Source organism: Periophthalmus magnuspinnatus, chromosome 10 (assembly GCF_009829125.3).
Source record: "Periophthalmus magnuspinnatus isolate fPerMag1 chromosome 10, fPerMag1.2.pri, whole genome shotgun sequence".
Classification (NCBI taxonomy): Eukaryota; Metazoa; Chordata; class Actinopteri; order Gobiiformes; family Gobiidae; genus Periophthalmus; species Periophthalmus magnuspinnatus.
The window spans coordinates 17043401-17071297 of record NC_047135.1 but is presented as its reverse complement, the minus strand read 5'-3'; the positions used below and the strand labels follow the sequence as shown (position 1 = coordinate 17071297).

At 40.8% G+C, this 27897-nt stretch overlaps 1 protein-coding gene across 1 annotated transcript; it reads right to left on the bottom strand.

Moving 5' to 3' along the window:
* Positions 1–157: 157 nt before the first annotated feature.
* Positions 158–27700, bottom strand: ptcd3 (pentatricopeptide repeat domain 3). The gene is made up of 23 exons (XM_033974095.2): positions 27599–27700; positions 27403–27455; positions 27248–27287; positions 27114–27159; positions 26914–26982; positions 26726–26830; positions 26263–26386; positions 25721–25824; positions 24046–24210; positions 23426–23486; positions 22652–22734; positions 11374–11518; positions 10920–10970; positions 10758–10847; positions 10300–10328; positions 10119–10225; positions 9965–10043; positions 9708–9798; positions 7345–7430; positions 3596–3747; positions 2973–3014; positions 1571–1729; positions 158–925 (listed from the first exon to the last, which is right to left on the bottom strand). Exons 1-23 carry the CDS (start codon positions 27685–27687, stop codon positions 886–888), a joined length of 2010 nt encoding a protein of 669 aa, XP_033829986.1. The 5' UTR covers positions 27688–27700; the 3' UTR covers positions 158–885.
* Between the last annotated feature and the right edge of the window lie 197 nt (positions 27701–27897).

Here is a 27897-nt window from a genome sequence, read left to right as displayed (position 1 = left end):
CATACAAAATGACATGTCTGACGACCGCATTAGATTAAACACATTTGACAAACAGCCCGTATCTTTCCTGTAGTTGCAGTTTCCTGAATAAGACAAACATTTCAAATGAAGTTGCTTATCAAAACAGAGTCTGTCTGTCATCCAACTCTGCTGTTACTTTCATGTGTGCAGTCGGCAGAACTTATGGACACTAGTATGGCCTGGAATCATTTTTAAGTTTTCAGGTTTCTCATGAAAAGTATTGATGACTAGATTTAAAAAGTTCTATTATCTATTATTAAGAATTATCTTAAAATGTTGGCAGGTTTAGCTCTCCCTAACTTTCTGAGCTATAATTACAGGTGTATTTAAAAAAAAAAAAAAAAAAAGCAAACAAAAAAACAAACAAACAATAATAGGGAAGTCTCCTTAGGGTCAAAAGAAAATGTTGTCCCTAAAATTCAATGAGTTAACATAACATGCTTAAATGGATAAAGTAATCTTTTTATCCATTTACATTTAATTAGGATTGACGTGTATTTTTATTATGTGAATTGTAAAAAATGTAACACCAATGATTGATTAAGTCTTTAGTCAGGATGTAATACTAACATTCAAAATTTTTGGAGGCATGAATTTTAGGCTTATTTGTACATATAGCCAACTATCTTTACAAATGGCCGCTCAAATATAATTACTTTAGGAACCACAGAATTTTAAATAAACAAAGCCTTAAACACCCTCTAGAGATGACACCCTCTAGTGGTTGTACGTTACACTGTTATTGTTTATTCCACATGAGGTACTACACTTTTCATTTAAATACACTAAATGATGGTTGTATTGTGTTAAACAGGGTTTCTGCAGTAGGTTCACAAGATGGAACAAAGCGTCCCTCTTTCATTCTTATGTCTCTGCTGTAGACTCCAGTTCAGATAAAATGGATCTGAAAAGACACAGATACCACATGAATGAATTTTAAACAAGGCTGTACAAACTGTACATTACACATGTGTGGCAGAGGTACAAAAAACACAGTTCATGATAGAATTTTTCATTAACTTTCTGATACTATAGTAAAAAGGTAGAATTTGACTTTTGTTGTGTCGACAAAGAAGACATCAAACTTTGTGCCAGTTTTTGTTTCATGTGGATAGGCTCAGTAATGCATTAGTTCATTTATTTATGTTGATATTTATGTCAAATGTTATCACTTTGCCTGGACTATTACACAATGTTTTTTTCTTTTCAAAAGCAAAATACAATGGCTTTCAGTACTGATTCCATAAACATAAAAAAACATCATTGCCATTCAACGCACACAGTCTAATTTCTTCTTCAAAAGTCTTCTCCAACCCAGACTTTGGAGGATTATGATTGATGATTAGGTATGACTGAATCTTAATTTTGATTAAAAATCAAATTCATTGTCCAGACAAGTACTTTTAGCCATATAAAATAAACAGTTTAGGTAGAAGGAAACCCAGACATGAGGATAACATGTCAACTAACTAACATGTTAGCTATTTCGCCACCATGCCACCAATATAAACGTCTATATTGATATAACAAGATTTAAACAGATCTTTACCTCTGCTCTTCACTGAGGCGGAGTTCTTTCAGGGCCCTCTCTGCGAGTTTGGAGGTACAGGGCAGACAGAATGAGGCTGAGGTCTGAACCAACTCCATTGCCTTGTCACAGGAACCAGAGACAATGCACCATGACAAGAACTCCTCCATCACGTCCACTCTAAGGAAGAATAAGACACATATCCTGCATAAACAATACTACTCCATAAACAGGATTGCATGATATGGCCAAGCCCTTAAAGGTCATATATTACACAAAATTGTCTCTTGTGGCTTTAAACCATGTGATAATGTTGTACCTTATGAAAAACATACCCGGAATTGTGTTTTGTTTCATTCACACAATAACCATGGTCTGTTCCACCTTGTGATGTCATGTAGTTTTCAAGTTAATAGCTGCCATTTACCTTTAGTTGAGGCAATTCTAGGGCTAAAATGATCAAAAAGATTGTAGTGAAGGTGCATGGAGTTTGAGTTAAACATGTGCGAATGAAACAAAACACAATTCCAGGTGTGTTTTTGATGAGGAAACAGCATTATAACATAGATCAGAAAATGGCATAATATCAGCCCTTTAGCACAAACCTATTTTCCTATTCCTTTAGACCAGTGCTTACCAAACTTTTTTTTGTTTCGATTATCTCCTACACACTCTGAGTACCCCCTATTAACGGTACTAGAGTTCTAGTAATAATTATAAATCAGTTTACTAGTACATTGCAATTCGATTTTTGTTTTAATAAAAAATATCCTACAGAAATATTATTAAAGATTTAAAACGTCAAACAAAGACCATTTTAGATTCATACCATACCAATTCTATCTTTCCTTTGAATCTGAAATCATTCCAAGTTCCCCCTAGTACGTGCTCATGTACCCCCTAGGTCCCTGTACCCCAGGTTGGGAAACATTGCTTTAGCTCATCACTTACTATATTATATATTTATCCCATCTTCATCTCATTTTCTACAATCAATATTTTTTTTTATTGATTTGATGTTTTTTAAGCAATGCTCAAATAAATTAATAAATAATATTTGATTCATTTATTGTGTTTTGTAATTTATTTTTGGGAGAATTGACAACTGTATTAATAGTTTTAACAGTAAATTATACTGTTTGCACTAGTTACTACATCATAACTTGCATGTCTTATGATGGCAGGACGCACACACACTGTATGTGTTTTAAATACAGCATAATAACGACACATTTTCATTTTTTGCATTTTATCAAAAGCCCTTAATCTACAGCTTTCATACTCATGTTACTTATACCCTTTTATGACAATACAGCAGTATTTTTATGTCTGGTAGACTTTATTTGGAGAGTCCCTGATAAAATCTTAAGACTCATGGCCAAAAGGTGTAAAAGTAGCAGTTAAAAAGACAAAAAAGACTTACGATGGGACTCTGTTCTTTGCCTTGAACAGCTGAAGCATCTCCCTGCAACAAGAAACCTGTCAGTCTTATGTACTATCAAGCAAAGTACAAGAACTTACAAGACCAGTATTCACAGGGCTGGGGTATATGATGTTTTTGTTTTTTTTTTCTTATTAAACCTCTACATTAAAAAGATTCAAGGCGTATCACTTTTGATACAATTGTATTAGATAGAATTTTATTAACTGCACTGCCCTAATTATTTAACACCCCAGTAACAATTGATGAAACGTACATTCTTACTGTGAGTAGGCTTGTATCCCCACAAACCTGACTCTTATTTGGCCTGGAGAGGACCATGTCTCCATGGAAAGAAGCATTTCCACCTATTTTAGCATAAATATGATGTTTGTGAAAAACGTTCAGAGGAATCCACTTTCTCTCAATTGGATTTAATGAAGATCTTTCCTATCCACAAATGCAGAAACGTTTGATTTTTCAGTTTGTTTCGCTGTTGTGGCTTTCAGTGAGAGTCATCCCAGATAATGACATATCAATCTATTTGCCAGGTTAGCTTTAACCCCCTGTCACATATATTGTTAGCTAAAGAACACATGAAACAAACATCTAAATGTGTTCTGTACCAGGCCTGTGCAGTGCTGTCATCAGTTCTCAGTAGCAGAGCAGTGGCGTGGTTCAGAGATGCCGAGCTCCAGTCCAGACTCCGCCCCCTCTCCCTCTCCCCCTCAAAGACAGACCTGACCTCCAAAGCGCACTGAGCAAACTGCTGCTGCACCTGCGACATGGAGAGACGGTAAAGGGTTAGACACGGACCAGCAACTGTGCAGGTCATTTTCAGTAGGCTGCAGAATGTAAGTCAGTATTCTGTGCATTATATGAAGGCAGAGAAAATGTTTTAAAGAGCTCTACTTAATGTTTTGTGTCATAAAGTAAAATTTGTCTTGTCCCAGTACACATATATTGTTAAGGCAGCTCTTAGGGTGAGACTGATGTGTACTGTCTGCATCTAATTATAAAGTGTTTTTATTGGCTGAGGACTAGGATGTAATGCTATGGGGCTGTTAGGATGCAAGTTCTGACATTCTGTCAAGTTTCCAGAAGAGGCAAAATTGGTTTATTATTTGAACAGACTTTGAACAGGTAAGGTATGTTGAATTGTGATTTGAACTGATTTGAAGTACTACCACAGGATACTAAGCTAAAAGAGAGAATGAAACTGACATCAGACCAAATCTGAAAAATTCTGGAAATCTGTCTAAATACCACATATTTCCAGTTTAGAGGGAATTTCTACAGGCAAATCCATGGCTGTGCCATGGGCTCAGCGGTCTCTCCTATTATGGCTAATTTATACATGGAACAAACAGGAGGCATTGGCCTCATTTCCAGGCACTCCACCCATGCATCGGTATCAATATGTGGATGACAACTGGTCTAAACCCCCCCCCCCAAAAAAAAAAACAAACAAAAAAACAAAAAACAAAAACAGAATACAACCATTAGCAAATCATTTAAACTACAAAGACATGATATTTAATGTTCAACTGATAAACTTTATTGTTTTTATGCAAATATTCACTCATTTTCAGTTTGATGTCTGCAACACATTCCAATAAAGCTGAGACAGGGTCATGTTTATCACTGTGTTACATCACCTTTACTTTTTACAACAATCATTAAGCGTTTGCGAACTGAGGACACTAATTGTTGAAGCATTGCAGGAGGAATCCTTTCCCATTCTTGCTGAATGTACAACTTCAGTTGCTCAGCAGTCCGGGGTCTCCATTGTCATATTTTGCGCTAGTCTAGTCCCCGCACTCTTACTATGAAGCCACGCTGTTGTAACACGTGCAGAATGTGGCTGGGCTTTTTCAGGGACATCCCTGCTTATTTCAGCAAGACAAAGACATTGCTTGGATGGCAGCATATGTTGCTCCAAAGCCTGTATGTACCATTCAGCATTAATGGAGCCTTCACAGATGTGCAAGTTACCCATGCCATGGGCACTAACACACCCCCAGACCATCACAGATGCTGCTTTTCAACTTTGCACTGATAACAATCCGGATGGTCCTTTTCATCTTTGGCCCATAGGACATGACGTCTATGATTTCCAAAAACAATCTGAAATGTGGACTTGTCAGATCACAGCACACTTTTCCACTTTGCATCAGTCCATCTCAGGTGATCTCGGGCCCAGAAAAGCTGGCGGCGTTTCTGGGTCTTGCTGATATACGGCGTTCGCTTTGCATGGTACAGTTTTAACTTGCACTTGGAGATGTAGTGACGAACTGTGTTAACTGCCCCATCCTTGCTTGTGAATGACCGAGCCCTTTGGGGATGCTCCTTTTATACCCAATCATGACACTGACCTGTTTCCAATTAACCTGTTCACCTGTGGAATGTTCCAAACAAGTGTTTTTTACGCATTTTTCAACTTTCCCATTCTTTTGTTGCCCCTGTCCTAGCTTTATTGGACATGCTGCAGGCATCAAATTGAAAATGAGTGAATATCTGTATAAAAACAATCAATTTTATCAGTTTGAACATTAAGTATTGTGTCTTTGTAGTTTATTCAGTTGAACGTAGGTTGAAAAGGATTTGCAAATCATTGTATTCTGTATTTTTTTTAAGTTTTACACAGCTTCCCATCTTCATTGGAATTGGGGTTGTATTAATGCTGTGGATCCAAACATCAAATTCACATGGGAAGAGGCCAAGGAGGTCAAACTGGAGTGATCTGTACTCTACAACAGTGGTCCCTAACCTTTTTATCACTGCGGACTGGCCAACGCTTATCACCATTATTGAACCCTCAGTAGTAACTGCACTAGTTTGGGGTCTTTGTAAAGGTAACACCCTATAGTTTTACCCACAGGTGTCAGAATCACTAAAGTTTGTCTGCTGAGCATTTATACACTTTGGAACACACATTAAAAAAAATTTTTCTCATCCTCGCCAAAACATTTTTGTGAAAATGAAGGTAGGTAGCTGGGGCCAAAAATACACTATATCTCAACTGACAAGATTGTCGACACAATATAAAATGTATATTTGTATATAAAATACAGTCAAAACAAGTGGTATGGGTCAAAATAAATATATATTTACAAACCACACACTGCAAACAGTGAACAAACACACACACACTTCAAAATGTAAACAAACACACACTGGAAACTAAGAACACACTGTACAGGATTGTACAGTGAGACAGTCATTCTGTGACAGTGGCTCAGTGGTTAGAGCTTTTAGGCAAGACACTTCACTCAAGTGGTGTGTGCGTGATGATTGGTGGTGGTCGGGGGGCACAGATTGGCATTAGCTAATGCTACACATGATACACACTTGACCCACAATTAAGTGAATAGCAGAATAAACCAAGAGAATCCGGTCATTTTTCAAAATAAAAGGTTTTTCAAAATAAACGATTGTTAAGACTCAGATAATAAATACAACGGAAATAATTATTTCTTGGACGGCCGGTGGCCCGGTACCAATTGATCTACGGACCGGTACCGGTCCACAGCCCGGTGGTTGGGGACCACTGCTCTACAACACAGAGCTCAAGTGGTGCCCACAAACACAGAGAGAAAAGTGAAGGAGGAACAACACGTGGAGAAAGCCCTCTCTGCTTGTGGATATCCAAAATAGGCCTTCAAGAGATGTAAGAGCTAAAGAACAGGACAACGGGGGAGTTTCAGCTGAAACTGGAGACAACAGATGTTTACACTTCCAGTGTGCTTAGCCCTTTCCTTCAGATATAAGGCAGTGTCCACCAGCAATCTGACCAGAACTGAAGAAGCAGCTTGGATGAGCAGTGAAAAGTCTCAACTCCTACAATGTTTTGGTAAGTTGATTTTGCTATGGATAGGACCTAGACGACTGAGGGATTACACAGATAACTATTTATGTGAATATGTTTGTAATATTTTCACAGTGGATAGAACTTTATCTGATAATTATACCCCTGCCCTGTGCAATAAAAACCTATGCCCTGCTGTCAATTGAATACTTCAGTAAAATGAAATGGTATGATGTGATGTCTGCTGAAAACATATTAGATAAAAATGCTGTTATGGCATTCTGTACTCTAATTTTTATTGTGAGACATTTGTCTGTGTCACAATCACCTTATAGTGATACCAAAGTCTCTCTTTCTATGGCAAGATACATCCAGGCGCCTTGGGCCACTGTGACTAGACTTAACTGGTTTTCTTGTACTATTGTTCCCATTTATAAATATGCTGTATTCATGTTCACTTCACATGTTCAGCTCTTTGGTTTATTGAGTCAACTGTGCTCAATTGTCAGACTTTTTGATTCCAGACAACGTCTGGAGGATTTACCATTAGAAAATTCCACAACTGACCTCAGGACTGTGTTTGTCTCGGGCCATGAGGCTGAGCAGCTCCTCCAACAAGTCCAGTTTGTTGTCATGTCCCAGAGAGCGAATATCTGACAAAAAAAGAACACATTTACTGGAGGCAACTGAATGAATGTTAGAGCTAGCATTCGGGGTCATTTTGGTGAAATTGCCTTTGTTCTGACCTCTCCAAATTAAAATAATCACCATTATTGAGCCCTCAGTAGTAAATGCACAAGTTTGGGGTCTTTGTAAAGGTAACACCCTATAGTTTTACCCACAGGCGTCAGAATCACTAAAGTTTGTCTGCTGAGCATTTATACACTTTGGAACACACACAAAAAAAAAAATTCTCATCCTCGCCAAAATTTTTTTGTGAAAATGAAGGTGTAGAAAGCTGCAGTAGGGAGCTGGGGCCAAAAATACACTATATCTCAACTGACAAGATTGTTGACCACTTACATGTCAAATTTGAGGTCAATACCTATAAAAATGAGAGTTTTACAATCATTTTATCATGAGTAAGTCCAGGCCTCTCCAAACCTATCTGAATGAAGACATTTGGAGAACGTTTGGAAAAAGTGCAATAACTTTTGAATGTTTCAACCCACAGACATCAGTGAGGGCTCTACTGAAAACTCACACTGAGAGGAATCTGTATCTGCACACCCAGCTGCTCTATTACTGTACATTTATATATCATATCAAAACACAATATAAAATGTATATTTGTATATAAAATACAGTCAAAACAAGTGCTATGGGTCAAAATAAATATATATTTACAAACCACACACTGCAAACAATCAACAAACACACACACTTCAAAATGTAAACAGTCACACTGTGGAAACTAAGAACACACTGTACATGATTGTACAGTGAGACAGTCATTCTGCAACAGTGGCTAAGTGGTTAGAGCTTTGGTCCCGCAACCTGAAGGTTGGAGGATCGAGTCCCACTCGGACCAATTTCTGTCATTGTGTCCTTAGGCAAGACACTTCACCCAAGTGGTGTGTGCGTGATGATTGGTGGTGGTCGGGGGGCATTAGGGGGCTACAAATGGGTCAAATGTGTATTAGTTACACATGATACACATTTGACCCACAATTAAGTCAATAGCAGAATAAACCACGCTTACCGATCAGGAACAGTATCCAGTCCATCCAAACATAAGGTCCCTCTACTCCTGAGTCCACCATGAGATTGTCACTCGGTTCCACGAACCGCTCCGGGTCCGAGATGCCTCTAGTTTAACTTGTACAAACATCCACAGTGTCCTCGGTCACGTACTTCCTTTGTTTTGTCTGTTTCGTCATGTTTAAAACGCAAAACTGCTGCGTAAAATTACGCGCGGATCTTTATATCCAGTCTCATCTTTTTACGCACGCAGCAAACTCCGTCTGTTTAAAGTAAACCACTGCATGGCATGCATCAGCGTGTTCCGCAGTTCATGGGCTTTAAGAGGAAAACATCACTAAATGTGTGTAATGTAACAGCTTGATTCTGCAAGGGGGAGAGTCGGGCGTACTCTTCCAGTCATCTGTAGCTCTCATTCACTGTCTGCGGCTCCAGTAACCCACAGCCCCCACCTTATTGGCCAACTTTGATGTCAATCACAAGCTAACAAGTTTGTTTTGCGCTGAGGAATAAAGTTGGCGCTGTCAGAAGTTTATTATGCCTGAAACTGATAAAAGAAATGCAGAGAAGTGACGGAACAGATTTCACTTTCCTGCAGCAGATTGGACATGAAGGCTCTAACTTCCTTTGTGGACATAATTTCTTGACTGGATTATATTCTCTGGACCTTTACGGAACGAATGAGACCAACTTTGTGTGAATATGTTGATGTTTGACAGAACCAGAGCGCTCAATGGTAAGTGAAGTCCAAATCCACATTTCTGACTTCTCTGTAAAAACGGCTTTCCTGTCAGCACTGTGGTGATTAAAGGTGTAAATAGTTTACATATTCAAAAAGATGAATGCCGTAGCCTTCATTTGATGTGTAGATTGTTTGTGTGGGTGACGCAGAAATACACGTACATTGCTGTAAAATTGTAACGTAAAGGCGGGCCGTCGGAACGCTAAGTGGTTAAATACAGATCTTCATATACAATACAATTGTAATCTTTTGTTAACTTGCTTGTCTAGAAATCTGTGACATTTAAAGCAACACGATGTAACTTTCTAGGGGTGCCAGGTCACCTGCATAATTACAAGACCATACTTTGGAACATTCTCTATAGAGGTAGAGGACTTTTATGTCATTCTGTGGAAAAACAACATGCTTTATAGTCTATTTCTTGCCTGAAAAGTTACGTGGTGGGGATTTAAAGACAACAGTAAACTTCTATAAATATATTTCTAACCTTTCCAAATGGTGGGTAGCAGGTCCATTCGACTGTCTGTGTCCAGAGCCTGGAGCAGGTCCTTCAGGCCCTGAGGGTTTGGGTAATACAACTGGAATACAAAACATTTAAAGGAAAAGGACTTATTATAAATATTTCAATAATGAATGAATAAAACTCATTCATTCAGAATAATAATAATAATAATAAATATGTTTTTTTTAAACAAATGGTTAAAATATTTATGAAAATGTCTATGTTAAATTTAAGTCACTGACCGATGGAATGAGTCTTCTGTACCATTTCAGTATCACATCGACATGCTCCATCAGACACAACAGGTTAAAGAAACGGCCACTGAAATAAAAAATATATGAAATTAATACAACCATTTAAAATGATCTACAAGCTATAAAATTATTTAAAACTCACTAGTAAATGCTTTGTTGATATGGATCTCCCAGAAGCCTCCAATTTTCTCCAAATTCAACCAAAGAGTGGACTTTATAACCCAACTCCAAATCTTTATTTTCCAAACACTGTAATAAAAAAAAAACTTCAGATTAAAATACCAAACAATTATGAAAATATATACAAAAAATATATGACTCACGATTCTCATAGCACTGCTGAAGAAAAGGACTGTAAAACAAAACAGAAATTTTCCAAAAATAAATTACATAACATGTTTAGATCACCATGTTACCTTTTATTGTTTTGAAAATGTTATATTTGCCAAAAACAACGTATTAACATGTTTTATCAGATGCACCTCCAAGCCTCCCCTCCTTTATCTCCCTGTGCTAAGTCATTCTCCCTTCAGAGCGCTATCACATTACAATCAGGGTGCATTCCACTAATAAAACTGCAGCACATTGCATCAGGTTTGTCAAATTGTTGTGTAGTTTTGTATCATGCTTTTGTGTATTGTCGTGTGGGATGACGTAGGCTTGTGAGGTGAGCATTGCACAGAATCTTATAACTAACTGTAAGGAGGGTTTGATTAGGGCCCAGGAGAGATTGCAAAATTGGTCAAACATTCATGAATGATATATATATAAAATTATGCACCGTCATCTGGATCCTGGCACGTGAAGTGAGTTCCCTCAATCGCCGAGAACAGCTCATATAAAACATCAGTGTTATTTGGCGTTGAAGCACCTGAAAAATAGTGAATGTGCTAAATTAACATGAGGTAAAGTAATAGATGTATAGGGTTTAAGTTTTTTTTACCTGATCTGAAGAAAGCAGCCAGGATGTGGTCATAAGAGGCAAGACTGGGAGCTAAATATAGAAAAAAGGTAAGTGAATATTTATTAGTAAAAGAAATCTGAACAAATATTCATATTTTAATAATCTGTTTGCTAGATTCCTAACAATGAACAAGTAAAGATATATTGTAAAAGATGCCTAAAGAAAAAAACTTTATTTGAACACTTCAGTGCGAAGAGAACACTACACAAAACACTACTACATAGCTTGCACTTTGTAGTAAAACAAGTTTGTGTATGAGTTTGTAGTCATTTCAAATCATATAATTTGGAGAAAATAATCAAAATTGGCCTTGCATATCAGCCCAAAAATATCAACCAGTTTGTTGACCATCATTTCTTTCTGGATTATAAACAGTATCGGCCATGAAAAAAAAAACATATTGGTTGATCTCTATTAATTTTGTTACACTGACCGATGCCGAGAGCCTTCATCTCACTGAGCGTGTTCAGGGAGTGACTCTTGGCCAAATATCCACAGCGTCTCAGAGACTTCAGCACAGAGTTAAAGGTTTGAAGAGATGGAGGAACTTTCTGCTGCTTCATTTGGTTCAACAGCTCCTAAAGACATCAGGAAACAACACAAGTGAATTAATTTTGTTAAGTCCAAAATCACAACAGCAGTCGTCGTTCAGGGCTTAAAGCAGACATCGCAATATTAATCTAAAAAGGACTGCAGATCACGCTAGTGGGCAGCAAATTTGTTTCTTCATTTGTACCAAAATGACTGTGACACTGCCAAATCCTCAACATATCATCAATTAAGAAAATTCAACGGGAGAACAAAGTAAGTACAGAGCATTGGGCTTATACTAGTGGCAGTGAAAATGGGAGTTGATCGGCAATATGGTGTCCTGAACATAAGCAATTAAAGATTAAACAAACAGGCATGAATCACACCAAATGCAACTTCGAGAGGGTAAATGGTGAGGGGAAACAACTAAAACGTGATTAAAGGCTCTGAAAAGTTATTTTGCATAATAGGCCCAATTTAACAAGATGATTTAACCCACAGAAAATTATAAAAATCAAAAAAAGCCAGGTATAACAATTATTATATAATTACAGTGGCTTGTAAAAGTATTCATCCCCCTGGAACTTTTTCCACATTGTCACATCACAACCACAAATTTAAATGGAAATATTTTGTGTGAAAGGAAATATTTTACAAGATTTCCAATTTTTTTTTTTTTATAAAAAAAACTTAAAAGTGCAGCGTGCAAAAGTATTCAGCCCTCTTTTTCTTGAATGCAACCAGTTGCTTTTAGAAGTTGCCTGATGAGTTTTGAAAGATTGAATGTTGACTAAAAAGAGTCCACCTGTGTGTAATTTTCTCAGTATAAATGCAGCTGTGCTGTGAAGGCCACAGACGTTTGTTCAGAAAGTGTTGAGGAGCAAACCACAAAATGAAGTCAAAGGAGCAAACCAAACAGGTCAGAGAAAAAGTTGTGGTGAAGTTTAAAGTGGGGATCTAAAAAGATTTCCAAAGCATTAAACATCTCAAGGAGCACTGTTCAATCCATCATCCAGAAATGGAAAGAGTATGGCACAACTGCAAACCTACACAGACATGGCTGTCCATGAATGAACATGAAGAGCACTCATCAGAGATGCAGCCAGGAGGTCCATGGTGACTCTGGAAGAGCTGCAGAGATCCACAGCTCAGGTGGGGGAATCTGTTCACAGGGCAACTATTAGTCATGCACTACACAAATCTGGTCTTTATGGAAGAGTGGCAAGAAGAAAGCCATTGTTGAAAAACATCCATAAGAAGTCTTGTTTACAGTTCACTAGAAGTCATTTGGAGGACACAGCAAGCATGTGGCAGAAGGTGCTCTGGTCTGATGAGACCAAAATCAAACTTTTTGGCCTAAAAGCAAAACTGTGTGGAGGAAAACTAACACTGCACATCACTCTGAACACACCTTCCCCACAGTCAAACACGGTGGTGGCAACATCATGCTTTGGAGGTGCTTTTCTTCAGCTGGATCAGGGAAGCTGGGCAGAGTTGATGGAAAGATGGATAGACCTAAATACAGGGCAATCTTGGAAGAAAACCTGCTGGAGTCTGCAAAAGACGTGAGACTGGGGCGGAGGTTCACCTTCCAGCAGCATATTTAGGATAATGATCCTAAACATAAACCCAAAGTGACAATGGAATGGTTTAAAGCAGGGATCGGGAACCTATGGCTTGCGAGCCAGACATGGCTCTTTTGATGACTGCATCTGGCTCTCAGATAAATCTTAGCTGACATTTGTTAACACAATAAGTAATGAATAAATTTTCTGATATTTAAGTAAAACATGACAGGAATCACAATGTTAAAAATAATCATAAAAAAATTAATACATTCCCGTGCATTTTAATCCATACATTAATGTATTACCGCACCTGTTCAGGGCTGCAGTGGAGCCAATCACATCTGTCCTTTGGGGAACGGGAGCATCTGACACCTGTTTTTATTGGATTATACACTCACCTGAAGGATTATTAGGAACACCATACTAATACGGTGTTTGACCCCCTTACGCCAAATCCTGACTCTACCATTTGAATCTCTCAACAGAAATCGAGACTCATCAGACCAGGCAACATTTTTCTAGTCTTCAACTGTCCAATTTTGGTGATCTCGTGCAAATTGTAGCCTCTTTTTCCTATTTGTAGTGGAGATGAGTGGTACCCGGTGGGGTCTTCTGCTGTTGTAGCTCATCCGCCTCAAGGCTGTGCATGCTGTGGCTTCACAAATGCTTTGCTGCATTCCTCAGTTGTAACGAGTGGTTATTTCAGTCAACGTTGCTCTTCTATCAGCTTGAATCACTCGTCCCATTCTCCTTTGACCTCTAGCATCAACAAGCCATTTTTGCCCACAGGACTGCCACATACTGGATGTTTTTCCCATTTCACAACCTTCTTTGTAAACCCTAGAAATGGTTGTGCGTGAAAATCCCTGTAACTGAGCAGATTGTGAAATACACAGACTGGCCCGTCTGGCACCGACAACCATGCCACGCTCAAAATTGCTTAAATCACTATTCTTTCCCATTCTGACATTCAGTTTGGAGTTCAGGAGATTGTCTTCAACAGGACCACACCCCTAAATGCATTGAAGCAACTGCCATGTGATTGGTTGATTAGATAATTGCATTAAGGAGAAATTGAACAGGTGTTCCTAATAATCCATTAGGTGAGTGTATATCGTAGTCAACACAGGTCATTGTGGGGTAAAGAAGTAAACATCCCACTAAGTCAGCTAAGTCTTGCAGAGAAGATGGTGAAAAAAAAATGATGAGGTGTACCATACATTTCAGCAGGAATGAACAGAGGAAGGAGCAGGGACCACTAATGAACTTTTTGATGATGTTACATACAAAGATAAGATAAATGAATTAAAGACATACCATCATGATGGTAAATCACGTGAAAGAAAAACAAGTGCAGGACACAAATGCAGCGACTTATATTAGGATGAGTCAACAGACGAAAGCCATTTATCCCAGTTCAGTGTGACGCTGCCAGTGACACACTGCCAGAGAAAAGTCATGCTTTTTTCCCAATGAAAATGTCAACAAAAGGAGAGGATTTATTCAAGACTTTCACAGAGTTCCATCCATCCATTTTCTTCCGCTTATCCAGGGCAGGGTCGCGGGGGCAGCAGTCTAAGCAGGGAATCCCAGACTTCCCCCACCCCAGACACGTCCTCCAGCTCCTCCGGTGGGACCCCAAGGCGTTCCCAGGCCAGCTGAGAGACATAGTCCCTCCAGCGTGTCCTAGGTCTTCCCCGAGGCCTCCTCCCGGTGGGACATGCCCAGAACACCTCCCTAGGGAGGCGTCCAGGAGGCATCCTGAGCAGATGCCCGAGCCACCTCAGCTGGCTCCTCTTGACGTGTAGGAGCAGCGGCTCTACTCTGAGCTCCTCACGTGTGACTGAGCTCCTCACCCTATCCCTAAGGGTGCGCCCAGCCACCCTGCGGAGGAAACCCATTATGGCCGCTTGAATCCACGATCTTGTCCTTTCGGTCATTATCCAGAGCTCATGACCATAGGTGAGGGTAGGAACATAGACTGACCAGTAAATCGAGAGCATTGCCTTTGGACTCAGCTCCTTCTTTACTACAACTGCAGCGACCACATCACTGTGGACGCTGTACAGATCTGCCTGTCAATCTCACGCTCCATCCTTCCCTCACTCGTGAACAAGACCCGGACATACCCCGAGACTTACCACCCACCCGGAGAGGGCAAACCACCTTTTTCCGGTCGAGAACCATGGCCTCGGATTTGGAGGAGCTGATTCTCATCCCAGTCGCTTCACACTTGGCTGCAAACTGCTCCTGTGCCTGCTGCAGGTCCTGGTTCGAAGAAGCCATCAGGACCAAATCAACCGCAAACAGCAGAGATGAAATCCTGTGGTTCCCGAACCAGATCCCCTCTGACCCCTGGCTGCGCCTAGAAATTCTGTCCATAAATATAATGAACAGAACCGGTGTCAAAGGGCAGCCCTGGCGGAGTCCAACATGCACCGGGAACAGGTCTGACTTACTGCCGGCAATGCGAATACGGTTTGCCAGAATTTGTTTGAGGCCGTCCGATAGTCATCCTCCATGGCCTCCCCAAACTCCTCCCAACCTCGAGTTTTTGCCTCTGTGACTGCACGAGCCGTGGAACACTTGGCCCGCCTGTACTCATCGGCTGCCTCAGGAGTCCCACGAGCCAACAAGGCTCTATAGGACTCCTTCAGCTTGACGGCATCCCTTACTTCCAGTGTCCACCACTGGGTTCGGGGATTGCCGCCGCGACAAGCACCGCAGACTTACGACCACAGCTAAGAGCGGCCGCATCGACAATAGAGGTGGAGAACATAGCCCACTCGGAGTCCATGTCCCCAGCCTCCCCTGGGATCAGGGAGAAGTTCTCCCGGAGGTGGGAGTTGAAGACCCCTCTGACAGAGGGCTCCGCCAGACGTTCCCAGCAGACCCTCACGATGCGCTTGGGCCTGCCAGGTCTGTCCGGCTTCCTCCTCCGCCAGCGGATCCAACTCACCACCAGGTGGTGATCGGTTGACAGCTCAGCCTCTCTCTTCACCCGAGTGTCCAAGACACGCGGCCGGAGATCAGATGACACGACAACAAAGTCGATCATCAACCTCTGACCTAAAGTGTCCTGGTGCCATGTGGACTGATGGACACCCTTGTGCTTGAACATGGTGTCTGTTATGGACAAACTGTGACTAGCACAGAAGTCCAATAACAAAACACCGCTCAGGTTCAGATCAGGGAGGCTGTTCTTCCCAATCACGCCCCTCCAGGTGTCACTGTTGTTACCCACATGGGCGTTGAAGTCCCCCAGGAGACCAACGGAGTCCCCAGTCGGTGCACTGTCTAGTGCCCCTCCCAGGCAATGAGCAAGCCCACACCAGCTCGCTGCCTCTCCCCGCGGGCAACGCCAGAGAAATGAAGAGTCCAGACCCTCTCAAGGAGCTGGGTTCCAGAGCCCAAGCTGTGCGTGGAGGCGAGGCCGACTATATCTAGTCGGTAACCCTCAACCTCCTGCACAAGCTCAGGCTCCTTCCCCCCCAGCGAGGTGACATTCCATGTCCCCAGACCCAGTCTCCATGTCCGGAGATCCGGTCGTCGAGGTTCCCGCCTTCGACCGCCGCCCAGATCTCCATGCACCACAGAGTTTCACAGAGTTCACAAAAGAAAAAAACATCTAGAGATAGAAAACCTTATTTCGGTGTGTACTGATGGAGCGCCGTGTATGGTCACATTAATGGTAAGACGTATTTTATGTATTGGATAGGTTCAGTATAACGATGAATAATACATTCAGTGACTTCTTATACTCTAAAATTGTTGGTCTTGTTCAAAAATTCACACATTTTAGTATTCAGAGTAAAAAAAAAAATATTGTATGGCTCTCACGGAAACACATTTTAAAATATGTGACTTTTATGGCTCTCTCAGCTAAAAAGGTTCCTGACCCCTGGTTTAAACAAAACATATTCATGTGTTAGAATGGCCCAGTCAAAATCCGGACCTAAATTCAATTGAGAATCTGTGGCAAGATCTGAAAACTGCAGTTCACAAACTGTCTCCATCAAATCTGACAGAGCCTGAACTATTTTGCCAGGAAGAATGGGCAAACATTTCAGTCTGTAGGTGTGAAAAACTGGTGGAGACGTACTCCAAAAGACTTGCAACTGTAATTACAGCAAAGGCAGATCCACAAAGTATAGACTTAGGGGTCTGAATACTTTTGGACGCTGTACTTTTCAGTTTTGTATTCTTTAGGGTTTTTTTTAAATCATGAAGTTCTTTCTTCTTCACACTTATGGACCATTTTGTGTTACTTATTTACATAAAATGCAAAAAAAAAAACAAAAAAAAAACAAAACCCCAAAAACTTTGTGGTTGACTTGACAAAAGTTGAAAAAGTTCCAGGGGGATTAATACATTTGCAAGCCAAAAAAGTAACTATTGTGAGATGGTTCAATTTTGGAAAGTGACTGTTTAGACTGTTTGGTCCTAACAGGTGGAACTTGCCGTAGTTTCCAATACAATCACTCCCACTCAATAAAATCCTTTTGGTCCACAACTCGCCGCCACCGCTCCCGATACGCGGCGCGTCACGCCGATCACAATGTGCTCTCCACTCCTCCCCGCTCCGCTCCGGCTCCTGTCTGCTCCACCGACTCCACCTCAGTCAACTTCGGGCTACTCAACATCCGCTCACTTAGCGGCAAGGGGCATCTGGTCCAAGATCTCCTTGCAGACCGAAAGCTTGACTTTCTGTGCCTCACGGAAACGTGGCAGCAGCCTGGTGACTTCGCCGCTCTCAACAAGGCAACTCCGGAATTTTTGGTTTACAGCTGTGAGCCCCGCGCATGTGGCCGGGGCGGTGGCCTCGCGATGATTCACCGCGAGACCTGGAAAGTCCTGCCCGTTTCTGCCCCTGCCTTCTCCTCCTTCGAGTACACCACTTCACTTCTTCCTGGACCTGCCCCCACCGTTGATGCCACTGTTTATCGCCCACCTAAATAAAACAAGGATTTTCTGAATGACTTCTCTCATCTCCTCACTCATCTCTCTTCATCGTCTCACAATACTGTCATTCTTGGCGACTTTAATTTTCACCTGGACAATTGTAATAATTCTCATGCTAAAGACTTCTCAACCTGTTTAGATAGCCTTGGTTTACAACAATACATTCACTTTCCCACTCACTGCAAAGGTCACATTCTGGACTTAGTATGTTGCTCTGGTTTCATTCCCACTGACTGCACACCGCACACACTCCCATTCACTGACCATATGCTCATCACCTTCAGTCTCAAACTCACACTATCCAAACTCCTCCTCCCCCGCACCATATCATTCCGTAAGATAAAAGACACTAACATCAATACTTTTTCTTCTGACAATAACTTCCCCAGTACAGATCCGAACACTTCACCTGATGACCTGATTTCTCACTACAACAACAACCTACATACACTTCTGGACACTCACGCTCCCCTCAAAACAAGATCAGTCTCCTTCTCCTGCTCTGCACCCTGGTTCACTCCCGCTCTACGACAACTCAAAGCCAAAGGACGACAACTGGAACGACTTAAAAACAAAACTGGACTTACAATACACTTGGACATGTACAATAACTACATTCAACACTACAAAGACTCAATTTCCACTGCCAAATCCACCTTCTACTCCGGCCTCATTCACTCCAACAAACACAACTCTAGAACCCTTTTCTCACTTCTCTCCAACATAACAAAACAACCCCTGACTCTCTCCCCAATCACCTGTTTTCCTCTGATTTCTGTAACTCACTAATGTCATTTTTTGTCTCCAAGAACACAACCATCCATAAACACCTGATAAGTGGAGCTGCAGTTTCTGGAGTGGACACCTTCTCTCCCCGCTTTTCAACAACATTTTCAAGCTTTTCTCTTCCCTCTGTTCTAGCTGTCTCTGAGTTCATTCTTAACTCCAAACCCTCTACCTCTCAACTTGACCCTAGTCCTACAGCTCTTGTTAAATCCTGTCTCTCTTCTCTTGCTCCCTTCATTACTAACATCATTCACTCCTCCCTGATTACTGGTTCGGTTCCTTCTTCTCTCAAAACTGCTTCTGTTACCCCTATTCTGAAAAACCCTGGTCTAGATCCTAATAATTTCAATAACCTTCATCCTATTTCCAACAGTCGCTTCTCAACTCCACACCCATCTTGCCACTAACAACATCTATGAACAGTTTCAATCCGGTTTCCGCCCACTCCATAGCACAGAAACAGCACTTTTTAGAATCACCAATGACCCCCTTCTAGCCTCTGACTCCGGTTTACTCTCTATTCTCATCCTCCTTGATTTAACAGCTGCCTTTGACACCATCTCCCACAACATTCTCATTCACAGACTTCAATCCATTGGTATTTCCCACACTCCTCTCTCCTGGTTCACCTCATATCTCTCTGATCGTAGTGTAAGGTATTTTTTAACAATGTAATACTACCCCAGATGCCTGTAGCCCTACTCACCAAAGACCCCCACCCTGAGAGGGCCGTAAAGCAATCTACAGCACTGGGGCCAAGAAGATAACACCTATGACCAGGGCCACTTCTTATCTGTGGCCCTGTTCACCAAGGACTGAGTGCCCCCATCCTGTGAGGGTCATAAAACAATGAGATTGATTGATTTAAAAACGCACATTCAGGGATTTTGCCAAAAAGGTTTTTAATGTGTAACCACATGTTGCGGAGAGGAAGACCCGCCTCACACACTGGGAGGCCTATAAAAGCTGGAAACACAAACATCTCAGGACTCTCTTCCTATCCTTTCCTGAGAGTCTGGTGCTTCATTGTTAACCTGTGATGAACTCATTAAACCCTTCTGACTTATATTTCAGTCTCTTAGTCCTCTTTGACGCTTGCATCAGAAACGAACATTTCTTACAGTAGTCAATTCATTCATCTCAAATCCTACAACACTCTCCCTGTCTCTGCTGGTGTTCCCCAAGGCTCTGTCCTAGGTCCCCTTCTCTTCATCATCTATATTCTCCCCCTTGATCTTCTGTTCCGTAAACACAATATTCACTTTCACTGTTACACGGATGACACCCAGCTCTACATCTCCACTAAACCTTCCTCATCTCTCCCTCCAACCTCTCTTAGCCTCTGTTTACAGGAAATTCATTCCTGGTTCTCCTCCAACTTAACAGTTCTAAAACCGAAGTCCTCCTAGTAGGCACCCCCTCTACTATCTCCAAATACAACAGCCTCTCCATCTCCATCCATGATTCCACTGTCCTTCCTTCCCCTCAGGTCAAGAGTCTGGGTGTCATCCTCGACAGCACACTTTCTTTCCACTCCCACATCAATAACATCACCCGCTCTGCCTACTTTCACCTCCGCAATATCTCTCGTCTCCGTCCCTCTCTCACTCCTCACACCTCTGCCATACTTCTTCACAGTTCTGTCACCTCCCGGATTGACTACTGTAACTCCCTCCTCTATGGTCTCCCCAACAAATCCCTCCAGAAACTGCAGCTTCTCCAAAACTCCGCAGCCCGCATCATCACCAGGACCCCATCTTCCCACCACATCACCCCCATCCTCCAAGAACTACACTGGCTTCCCATAAAACAGAGGATCCACTTCAAAATCCTCCTCACCACCTTCAAAGCTATCCATAACCTGGCCCCACCTTACATCTCTGACCTCCTCCGCATCTCCATTCCCTCTCGTTCCCTCCGCTCCTCTTCCTCTCTCCAGCTCTCTGTCCCCTCTGCCCGTCTCATCACCATGGGGGCAGAGCCTTCAGCTGCTCTGCTCCCCAGCTCTGGAACTCTCTCCCTCCTGACCTTCGCAACATTGACTCGCTTCCACTTTTCAAATCCAGACTCAAAACCCACCTGTTCACACAATCCTACACAATATAATCAGTCACTCTCGCCATCATCCAGTTCTGCATCTCTGTTTTATCTGTAAAAATGTGTTTTTAACTTTGTCTTATACAGTGTCCTTAAGTGTCCTGAAAGGAGCTTTCAAATAAAATGTATTACTATTATTATTATTATTAAACAAATTGATTGCTCCATCTCTGGTTTAAAGGTGCACAGATGTAACTTTGGACATTCGGGTGAAAAGAGGAGCAGAGCTGTCAACCGATCACGACATGGTGATGGTGGAGCTTTTCCCAGATTCCAGGGGAGGCCGGGGACATAGATTCCAAGTGGGCCATGTTCTCTGCCTCTATTGCCGACGCGGCCGCTCGTTGCTGTGGTTGTAAGGTCTGCAGTGCTTGTCGCGGCGGCAATCCCCAAACCCGATGGTGGACACCGGAAGTAAGGGATGCCGTCAGGCTGAAGGAGTCCTGACGGGGCTGTCTTGGCTGACACGTCTCTACAACATCGTGTGGCGGTCGGGGACGGTACCTCTGGACTGGCAGACCGGGGTTGTGGTCCGTCTGTATAAGAAAGGGGGTGTGTTCCAATTACAGTGGAATCACAGTCCTCAGCCTTCCCGGTAAGGTCTATTCCAGGGTACTGGAGAGAAGAATCCGTCCGATAGTTTCCTCAGATTCAGAAGGAGCAGTGCGGTCACCGGTTCTGTTATAAGTCAGCTAAGCCTTGCAGAGAAGAGATGGTGAAAAAAAAAAAAAAAAAAAGATGAGGTGTACCGTACATTTCAGCAGGAATGAACAGAGGAAGGAGCAGGGACCACCAATGAACTTTTTGATGATGTGACGTATAAAGATAAGATAAACTAATAAAAGACATGCCATCATGTTGGTAAATCCGTCCTGAGTACCTGAAGTCTCTGAATGTTGTGGGGCTGGTCATCGGTTCTGTTCATTGTATTTATGGACAGAATATCTAGAAGCAGTCAGGGCCCAGAGGGGGTCCGGTTCAAGAACCACAGGATCTTATCACTGCTGTTGCAGATGATGTTGTCCTGATGGCTTCTTCGAGCTAAGACCTGCAGCAGGCACTGGGGTGATTTGCGAGTGTGAAGCGACTGGGATGAGAATCAGCTCCTCCAAATCCGAGGCCATGGAAAACCTCCACTGGAAAAAGATGGCTTGCCCTCATTGGGTGGGTGGGGAGTTTCTGCCTCAAGTGGAGGAGTTGAAGTATCTCGGGGTCTTGTTCACAAATGAGAAACGGATAGAGCGTGAGATTGACAGGCAGATCCGTACAGCGTCCACAGTGATGTGGTCGCTGCGGTTGTAGTAAAGAAGGAGCTGAGTCCAAAGGCAATGCTCTCGATTTACCGGTCAATCTTTATTCCTACCATCACCTATGGTCATGAGCTCTGGGTAATGGCCGAAAGGACAAGATCGCGGATACAAGCAGCCGCAATGGGCTTCATCTGCAGGGTGGCTGGGCGCTCCCTTAAAGATAGAGTGCTGATAGATAGATAGAAAGGATAGATAGGATGCCTCCTGCTGCCCCCACGACCCGCCCCCGGATAAGCGGAAGAAAATATTTGGATGGATAGATGTAACTCTCTTGGAGGAGGATCTGTCACCTGCTTGAACAGAGCATTTTGAGGTTTGGAGATGTAGACAGACCAATAATAAAGAGTTACTCAAGCACAACTATGGGTATGTTCTTGAGGAGATAACAATATTCTAACATGGCTTAAACCTCACATGAATCAATTATGCATAATATAGGACCTTTAAGAAATCTTACAACAATGAGGTCCCATCTGTCGTTGTATTTCTCTCTGACTTCTGGAGCAGCGGATATCAGCGCATTAAAGATATGAACATCACCTGAAAAAACAACAACTTGATTCAGTAAATGAATACAAGTTAGGCAACAAAGGCCAGGTATAAACTTGTTTCTAATTTGAATTGTCTTTTTAAAATGACAATGTCTGTAGACTGCAGACACTGCTCTGTTTACTCAAGATAGACTTTAATCTGAGCTTTGTTTTAACGTAATCTGACCAGAAAGTGCTCATTTAGTTAGAACTACAACAGGTGAGCTGTTTGTAATATTATTGGAGAGGGATTTGTTTAACAGCACAATCACAAGCTAGCTAGCAGTGGCGAACAGTTTTTCAGTTAGTTACACTCACGTTGAAAATCAAACCCCTAAACGGGACCATGAATGCTTGTATTGATCACAGGCTCCTGAAAACTTGTTGTTTAAATCCATTATGTATTTTTCTAGAGTTTCAGCCTATTTTTGCTTAAGTGTGCATCGGGTCTCCATTGTAACTGATGAACATTCCGCGAAAGAGATTTAGGCAGAACACCACCAGCATGATGTCACTGCAAAATATCAATTGATTATACTCTCTTTCCTAGGAAATATCCAACAGGTAAATCTACAAATGTTGCCCTGATCATTTCTATTAGTGACTACATCTTATACAACAAAAACGTCCCCATCTGTATCACATATTATTGGCCTATAGAATGTTGTGATGTCATCTGAAAACCAACACTTCAGTCTCACCTGTGACTCTGTTGTTGAGCATGTCTGTGTAAAAACCGAAGGCCCTTGAGAATGCACCATGCTGCAAAGAAACAGGAAACAAAAATACTATTATACAAAACTAGATAAATATTAAAATAATCAGTATTGTTCCATAAGGGATGACTTAACCTTAAAGTATTACACTTCTGTGGAGTATTAACTACTAACACATTTAGCTCACCATGTTACATTTTATTATTTTGAAAATTGTATATTTGCCACAAGTTGCTCCCCCTTCAGAGTGCTATTACAACATATTCAGTGTGTATCCCACTAGTGAAACTACTGCACATCGCAACAGGTTTGTGAAGTTGTAGTGTATCGTTTTGTATCCTCCTTTTGTATATTTATGGAAAATTATCATGAGGAAGCATGGGTTACATACATTTGTGGGCTAAGCATTAGACAAGGTCATACTTCGAACCATAAGGAGGGTTCAAATAGTGCCCGAAAGAGATCACTAGATTACTCAAACATGCATGAATAACATAAAATCTTTTTGGGTATGTTTTTGATGACAGAAAAATGTTATAACATAGTACAAAGCTCCAAATACACAAACATTGACAGAGGGTAAATAAAACCAGTTTATCCCTCACCTTGACCATGCCTCTGATCAGAGCTGAGTAGCAGCGTGTATTTCGCTCTAGGAGTAAGTTGAAGATTCGTTCTGCATTGTTGTTTTCTTTCCATGTGGTTTTCGGGAGCTCAGATACTTTTCGAAACCTGCCTTTCCATCTTCTAGTCTCCTCCCCTCCCTCCTCCTTTGAAGGGAAAGAGTTCATAAGATTTTGCAAGGATGTGGAGGTCTTGATGTACGCTGACGACACGGTTTTCTTTGCACATGGTTCAGATGCAAACTCTGTGGCAGCCAAACTTCCTAAGGTTATGAAAAAGGCAATGGAGTGGTTTCATGGCATGAACCTTTCATTGAATACAGAAAAAACGGTCACAATGTACTTCTCTAACAAACAAAATCACAGTGTTCTTCCAAATATTTATGTGGATGGTTACATGCTCAAAAATGTTGAGGAAGTCAAGTATTTGGGCGTCATCGTGGACCCCAGACTAACCTTTAAGAAGCATGTTAAGAAGGTCTGCAAGGATTTGAAATATAATGTCATAAACATCTGTTATATTAGGAACTCTTTGTCATTGGAAGCTGCAAAATCTTACTTCAATGCAATGATAATCTCTCACATCCTGTACTGCATGTCGTCCTGGTCTCAAGCCAAAGCAACCTATATTCCAATAAGATCTTTGCACAATCAGGCACTCAAACTTCTTGATAAAAAGTCCCGGCGATACCACCACTGCAATATATTAGACAAATACAAAATTTTAAGCTTTGACAATTTGATCAGATACTCTGATATCCGCCTGGTGCATAAAATCCTTCATGACGCTGCCCCACCCCCCTTGAAAACTTTTGTACAGCCAGATGCTCAACTTATTAACAGAGCGCTAAGGTCTGTCTCAAGGGGTGACTGCAATGTTCTCAAAAGAAAGTCTGCTTTTTCCCAATCAGCCTTTTCCTACAAAGCCATTAAAGGCACTTTACTTACCTCTTGCACTCTAAATAATACTGACCCCTTGCACTTTAAGTAACTACTGCAATTTTACTTCTATTTTACTATTTTATTGTTGCTATATTACTGGTTTTATTAGTCTGTTGAACACTGAATAATCTGTACTTTTGAATTCTTGCACCGATTTGTATTGTATTGTTTTTACATTGTACGTGTTAATTGTTGTTTTAATTGTTGTTTAATTGTTGTATTAATTGTTGTTTTAGGACTACAGATGGAAAGTAGCATTATGCTAAATCTGGTGCAGCCATCTTTTTAATGTAACTGCACATTGTCCTTTAAATAAATAAATGTTATACAATGTAGATCTACAGTAAAATACCCTTAGGTAATACGGGTATTATAGAAAGAAGCATTCCTATAAATCACCAGCTTCATAACACAACTGTCCATTTTTTTGGGCCAAATTGAGTTTTTTGTCCTACTCTCCAGATGTTACCACATCTGTAGGTATCATTGGTTCCATCCTCCGCCAAAAAAAAACACAAACTACCCAAGTAGAAATAGAAAAATGGCTTACAAAATTTGCTTAAGACTCACAGAATACAGGATATGTTAAAAAAAAACAAACGAATGATATTTCATAATAATAGGATCTATGTCTAAAATATAATATAAAGCATTATTCTATCACACAAAAAATCTCCAACAAGGTATAAATTGGCTGTTAAACTGCTTCACTCACAGAGCCCGCTTTGTTGGGCGATCCCTCGGCGACTGGATCTCGATCACAGTAAAAACAAATCAGGTCCAAAAGGTCATGGGTCGTTTCTATGGAGATTGTTTGACCTAACAATAAAGCACAAAATAATTTTAGATTGGAATCTAGCATGTTGTGTTCTAGCTTGACAAAATAAGGTTGCAAAACACACACAACAAAGCAAACAGACTTAGCTCAACAAAATTGCATGGATCTCTCATAAATAAATAAAGTGTTCACTGCATATATTTTAAACTGAGGCTCATAGGGACTCTCTAATATATTAAATTTTAAAAACATTTCCAGGAGCATTGACATTTGACAACTGTCAAGTTAATAATCCCATACGTTTCAGAACATGTTTATAGGGGTCTAAAATATTTGGTTAGCTGGTTTAAGACAAATGTAATTGAGAAATTGGGAGTTGTAGTTTTTTGTAAATGAACTAGTATAATCTAAATAATGGAAATAATATATAGTTCAAATAGCAATTTTGATTTTATAGCAGATTATAATTAGTTTCTCACCGCTCTGCAGCAGCTGGTCATACATCTCCACGGCTGCAGAGACTCTCCTCAGACTGATCCTCTCCTTCAGAGCAGCTTCACTCAACTCCTCCAGGCTCAGAGACACAGACTCTGGCATCAGAAACTGAGCAAAACAATGTAAACAATTCAGTTCTGCACTAGGGCGATAATGTGGGCGATGTAGCATCACATTTTTATTCCAATATAAAAAGATAAAATTTGCGACAATGATATGAACAGTACTAATGCAAGGCAGTTAGCCATTTGAATTCTCATTGAACATGGTATAATTCACAATAAACCTAGGGCAAAACCTATGGTTAATCTCAGTGCATTATTTTTATTTTTATTTTAAATCAATATTGCAATTTACAATGATAAAATGTCTAATAGGGATCTGCGTATAATGCCATAGATTATCTTCTTATCTTCAAACAATGTCTTAAATTAGTGAATCTTTTACTGGTATATGTGGTTCTGCAAAGTCTTTGATGAAAAACTTTGGGTTGCTGTTGATGAAATATTTTGCTGCAGCTTGACCAGACTCTTGAGAGAGCGAGAACAAGGTCTGAGGGGAAAAAAAAAAAGTCAAACTTCAGGGAGAAAATAAATAACTGAGAAATAAAAAAAGATTCATTATTTGGAACACACAAATTCGGAGGACGTTCTTGGAGAAAGGTAGGGGTCATCTTGGAATTGATATGGATACGCTGTGGGGTCCTGTTGGAGACACGAGAAATTTTAAAAAATTGGACGTTATTTGCAAAAAATATTTATTTAATTAATAAAAAATAACAATTAGAAGAATATATTATTTTTCTTGCATTAGATAGAACATACAATAGACTTACCCTTTTGACAGTTGCAGCCAGAGCCTCTAAAACTGCCACTTTGCTCCTGTTGAAATTTAGGTATATTTAATAAAAAAAAAATACAAATAATATTGTAAAACGTTTTTTAAATAATCTGGAGTCTGGACACTTACCATGTTTTCTTTTTGGGAATGACAATGCTTTCAGAGGATTCTACAAACATAAGAAGATAAGTGAATTTCAAATTTCAACATGGAAAAAAAATTCCATGCCAGCTGTACGTTTCGAATCTAACAGTTTTTTAGTATATAATGGTATTTATACTGACCTGTATTTGCCTCAGCAGCTTGTTGCTGGAGGACAGGGCTCCAGTGAAAGCTCCTGACAACAAAAGTGATAAAGGTTATTCAACTTATAGATCTGGCTGGTTTGGTATGGTATATGGTATATGTCGCCATATTTAATTTCAACAACTCCAGCGTATAACAATCCATGATAACAGCAATACATTTACGCTTTCTCACCTGCCAGCCCATAATTTATTGATGCTATTTAGGAGAAATTGTCCGTTTTTATGTAAGTAATGCCCGACGTGCCTCCCAGGCGCCGCCATTTTGTTGCGAAGTGATGCATTGTGGGGGGAGATACCAAGACGACAAAATACGGAAATTAACATGAACAGTTTTATTTTTGCAGTTTAGCATGCGCAATAAATGTCTAGTTTTATTATATGGCGTGTAAGAATATTATCACTTTTTTCTATTGTTTTATATTGCTGTTTGAATGTAAAACTACGTATATTTAAATATATTTCTCTCCCTGT

What these genes read in the sequence shown, in the direction of transcription:
- ptcd3 (XM_033974095.2), bottom strand. Translation starts at nt 27,687, where the DNA reads ATGGCGGCGCCTGGGAGGCACGTCGGGCATTACTTACATAAAAACGGA. An exon ending in TCAGCAGTGCTATGAGAATC is followed by an intron (nt 10,226 to 10,299) that starts GTGAGTCATATA and finishes TTTTTATTACAG; the next exon opens with TGTTTGGAAAATAAAGATTT. An exon ending in CGCCTCAGTGAAGAGCAGAG is followed by an intron (nt 926 to 1,570) that starts GTAAAGATCTGT and finishes GTGTCTTTTCAG; the next exon opens with ATCCATTTTATCTGAACTGG.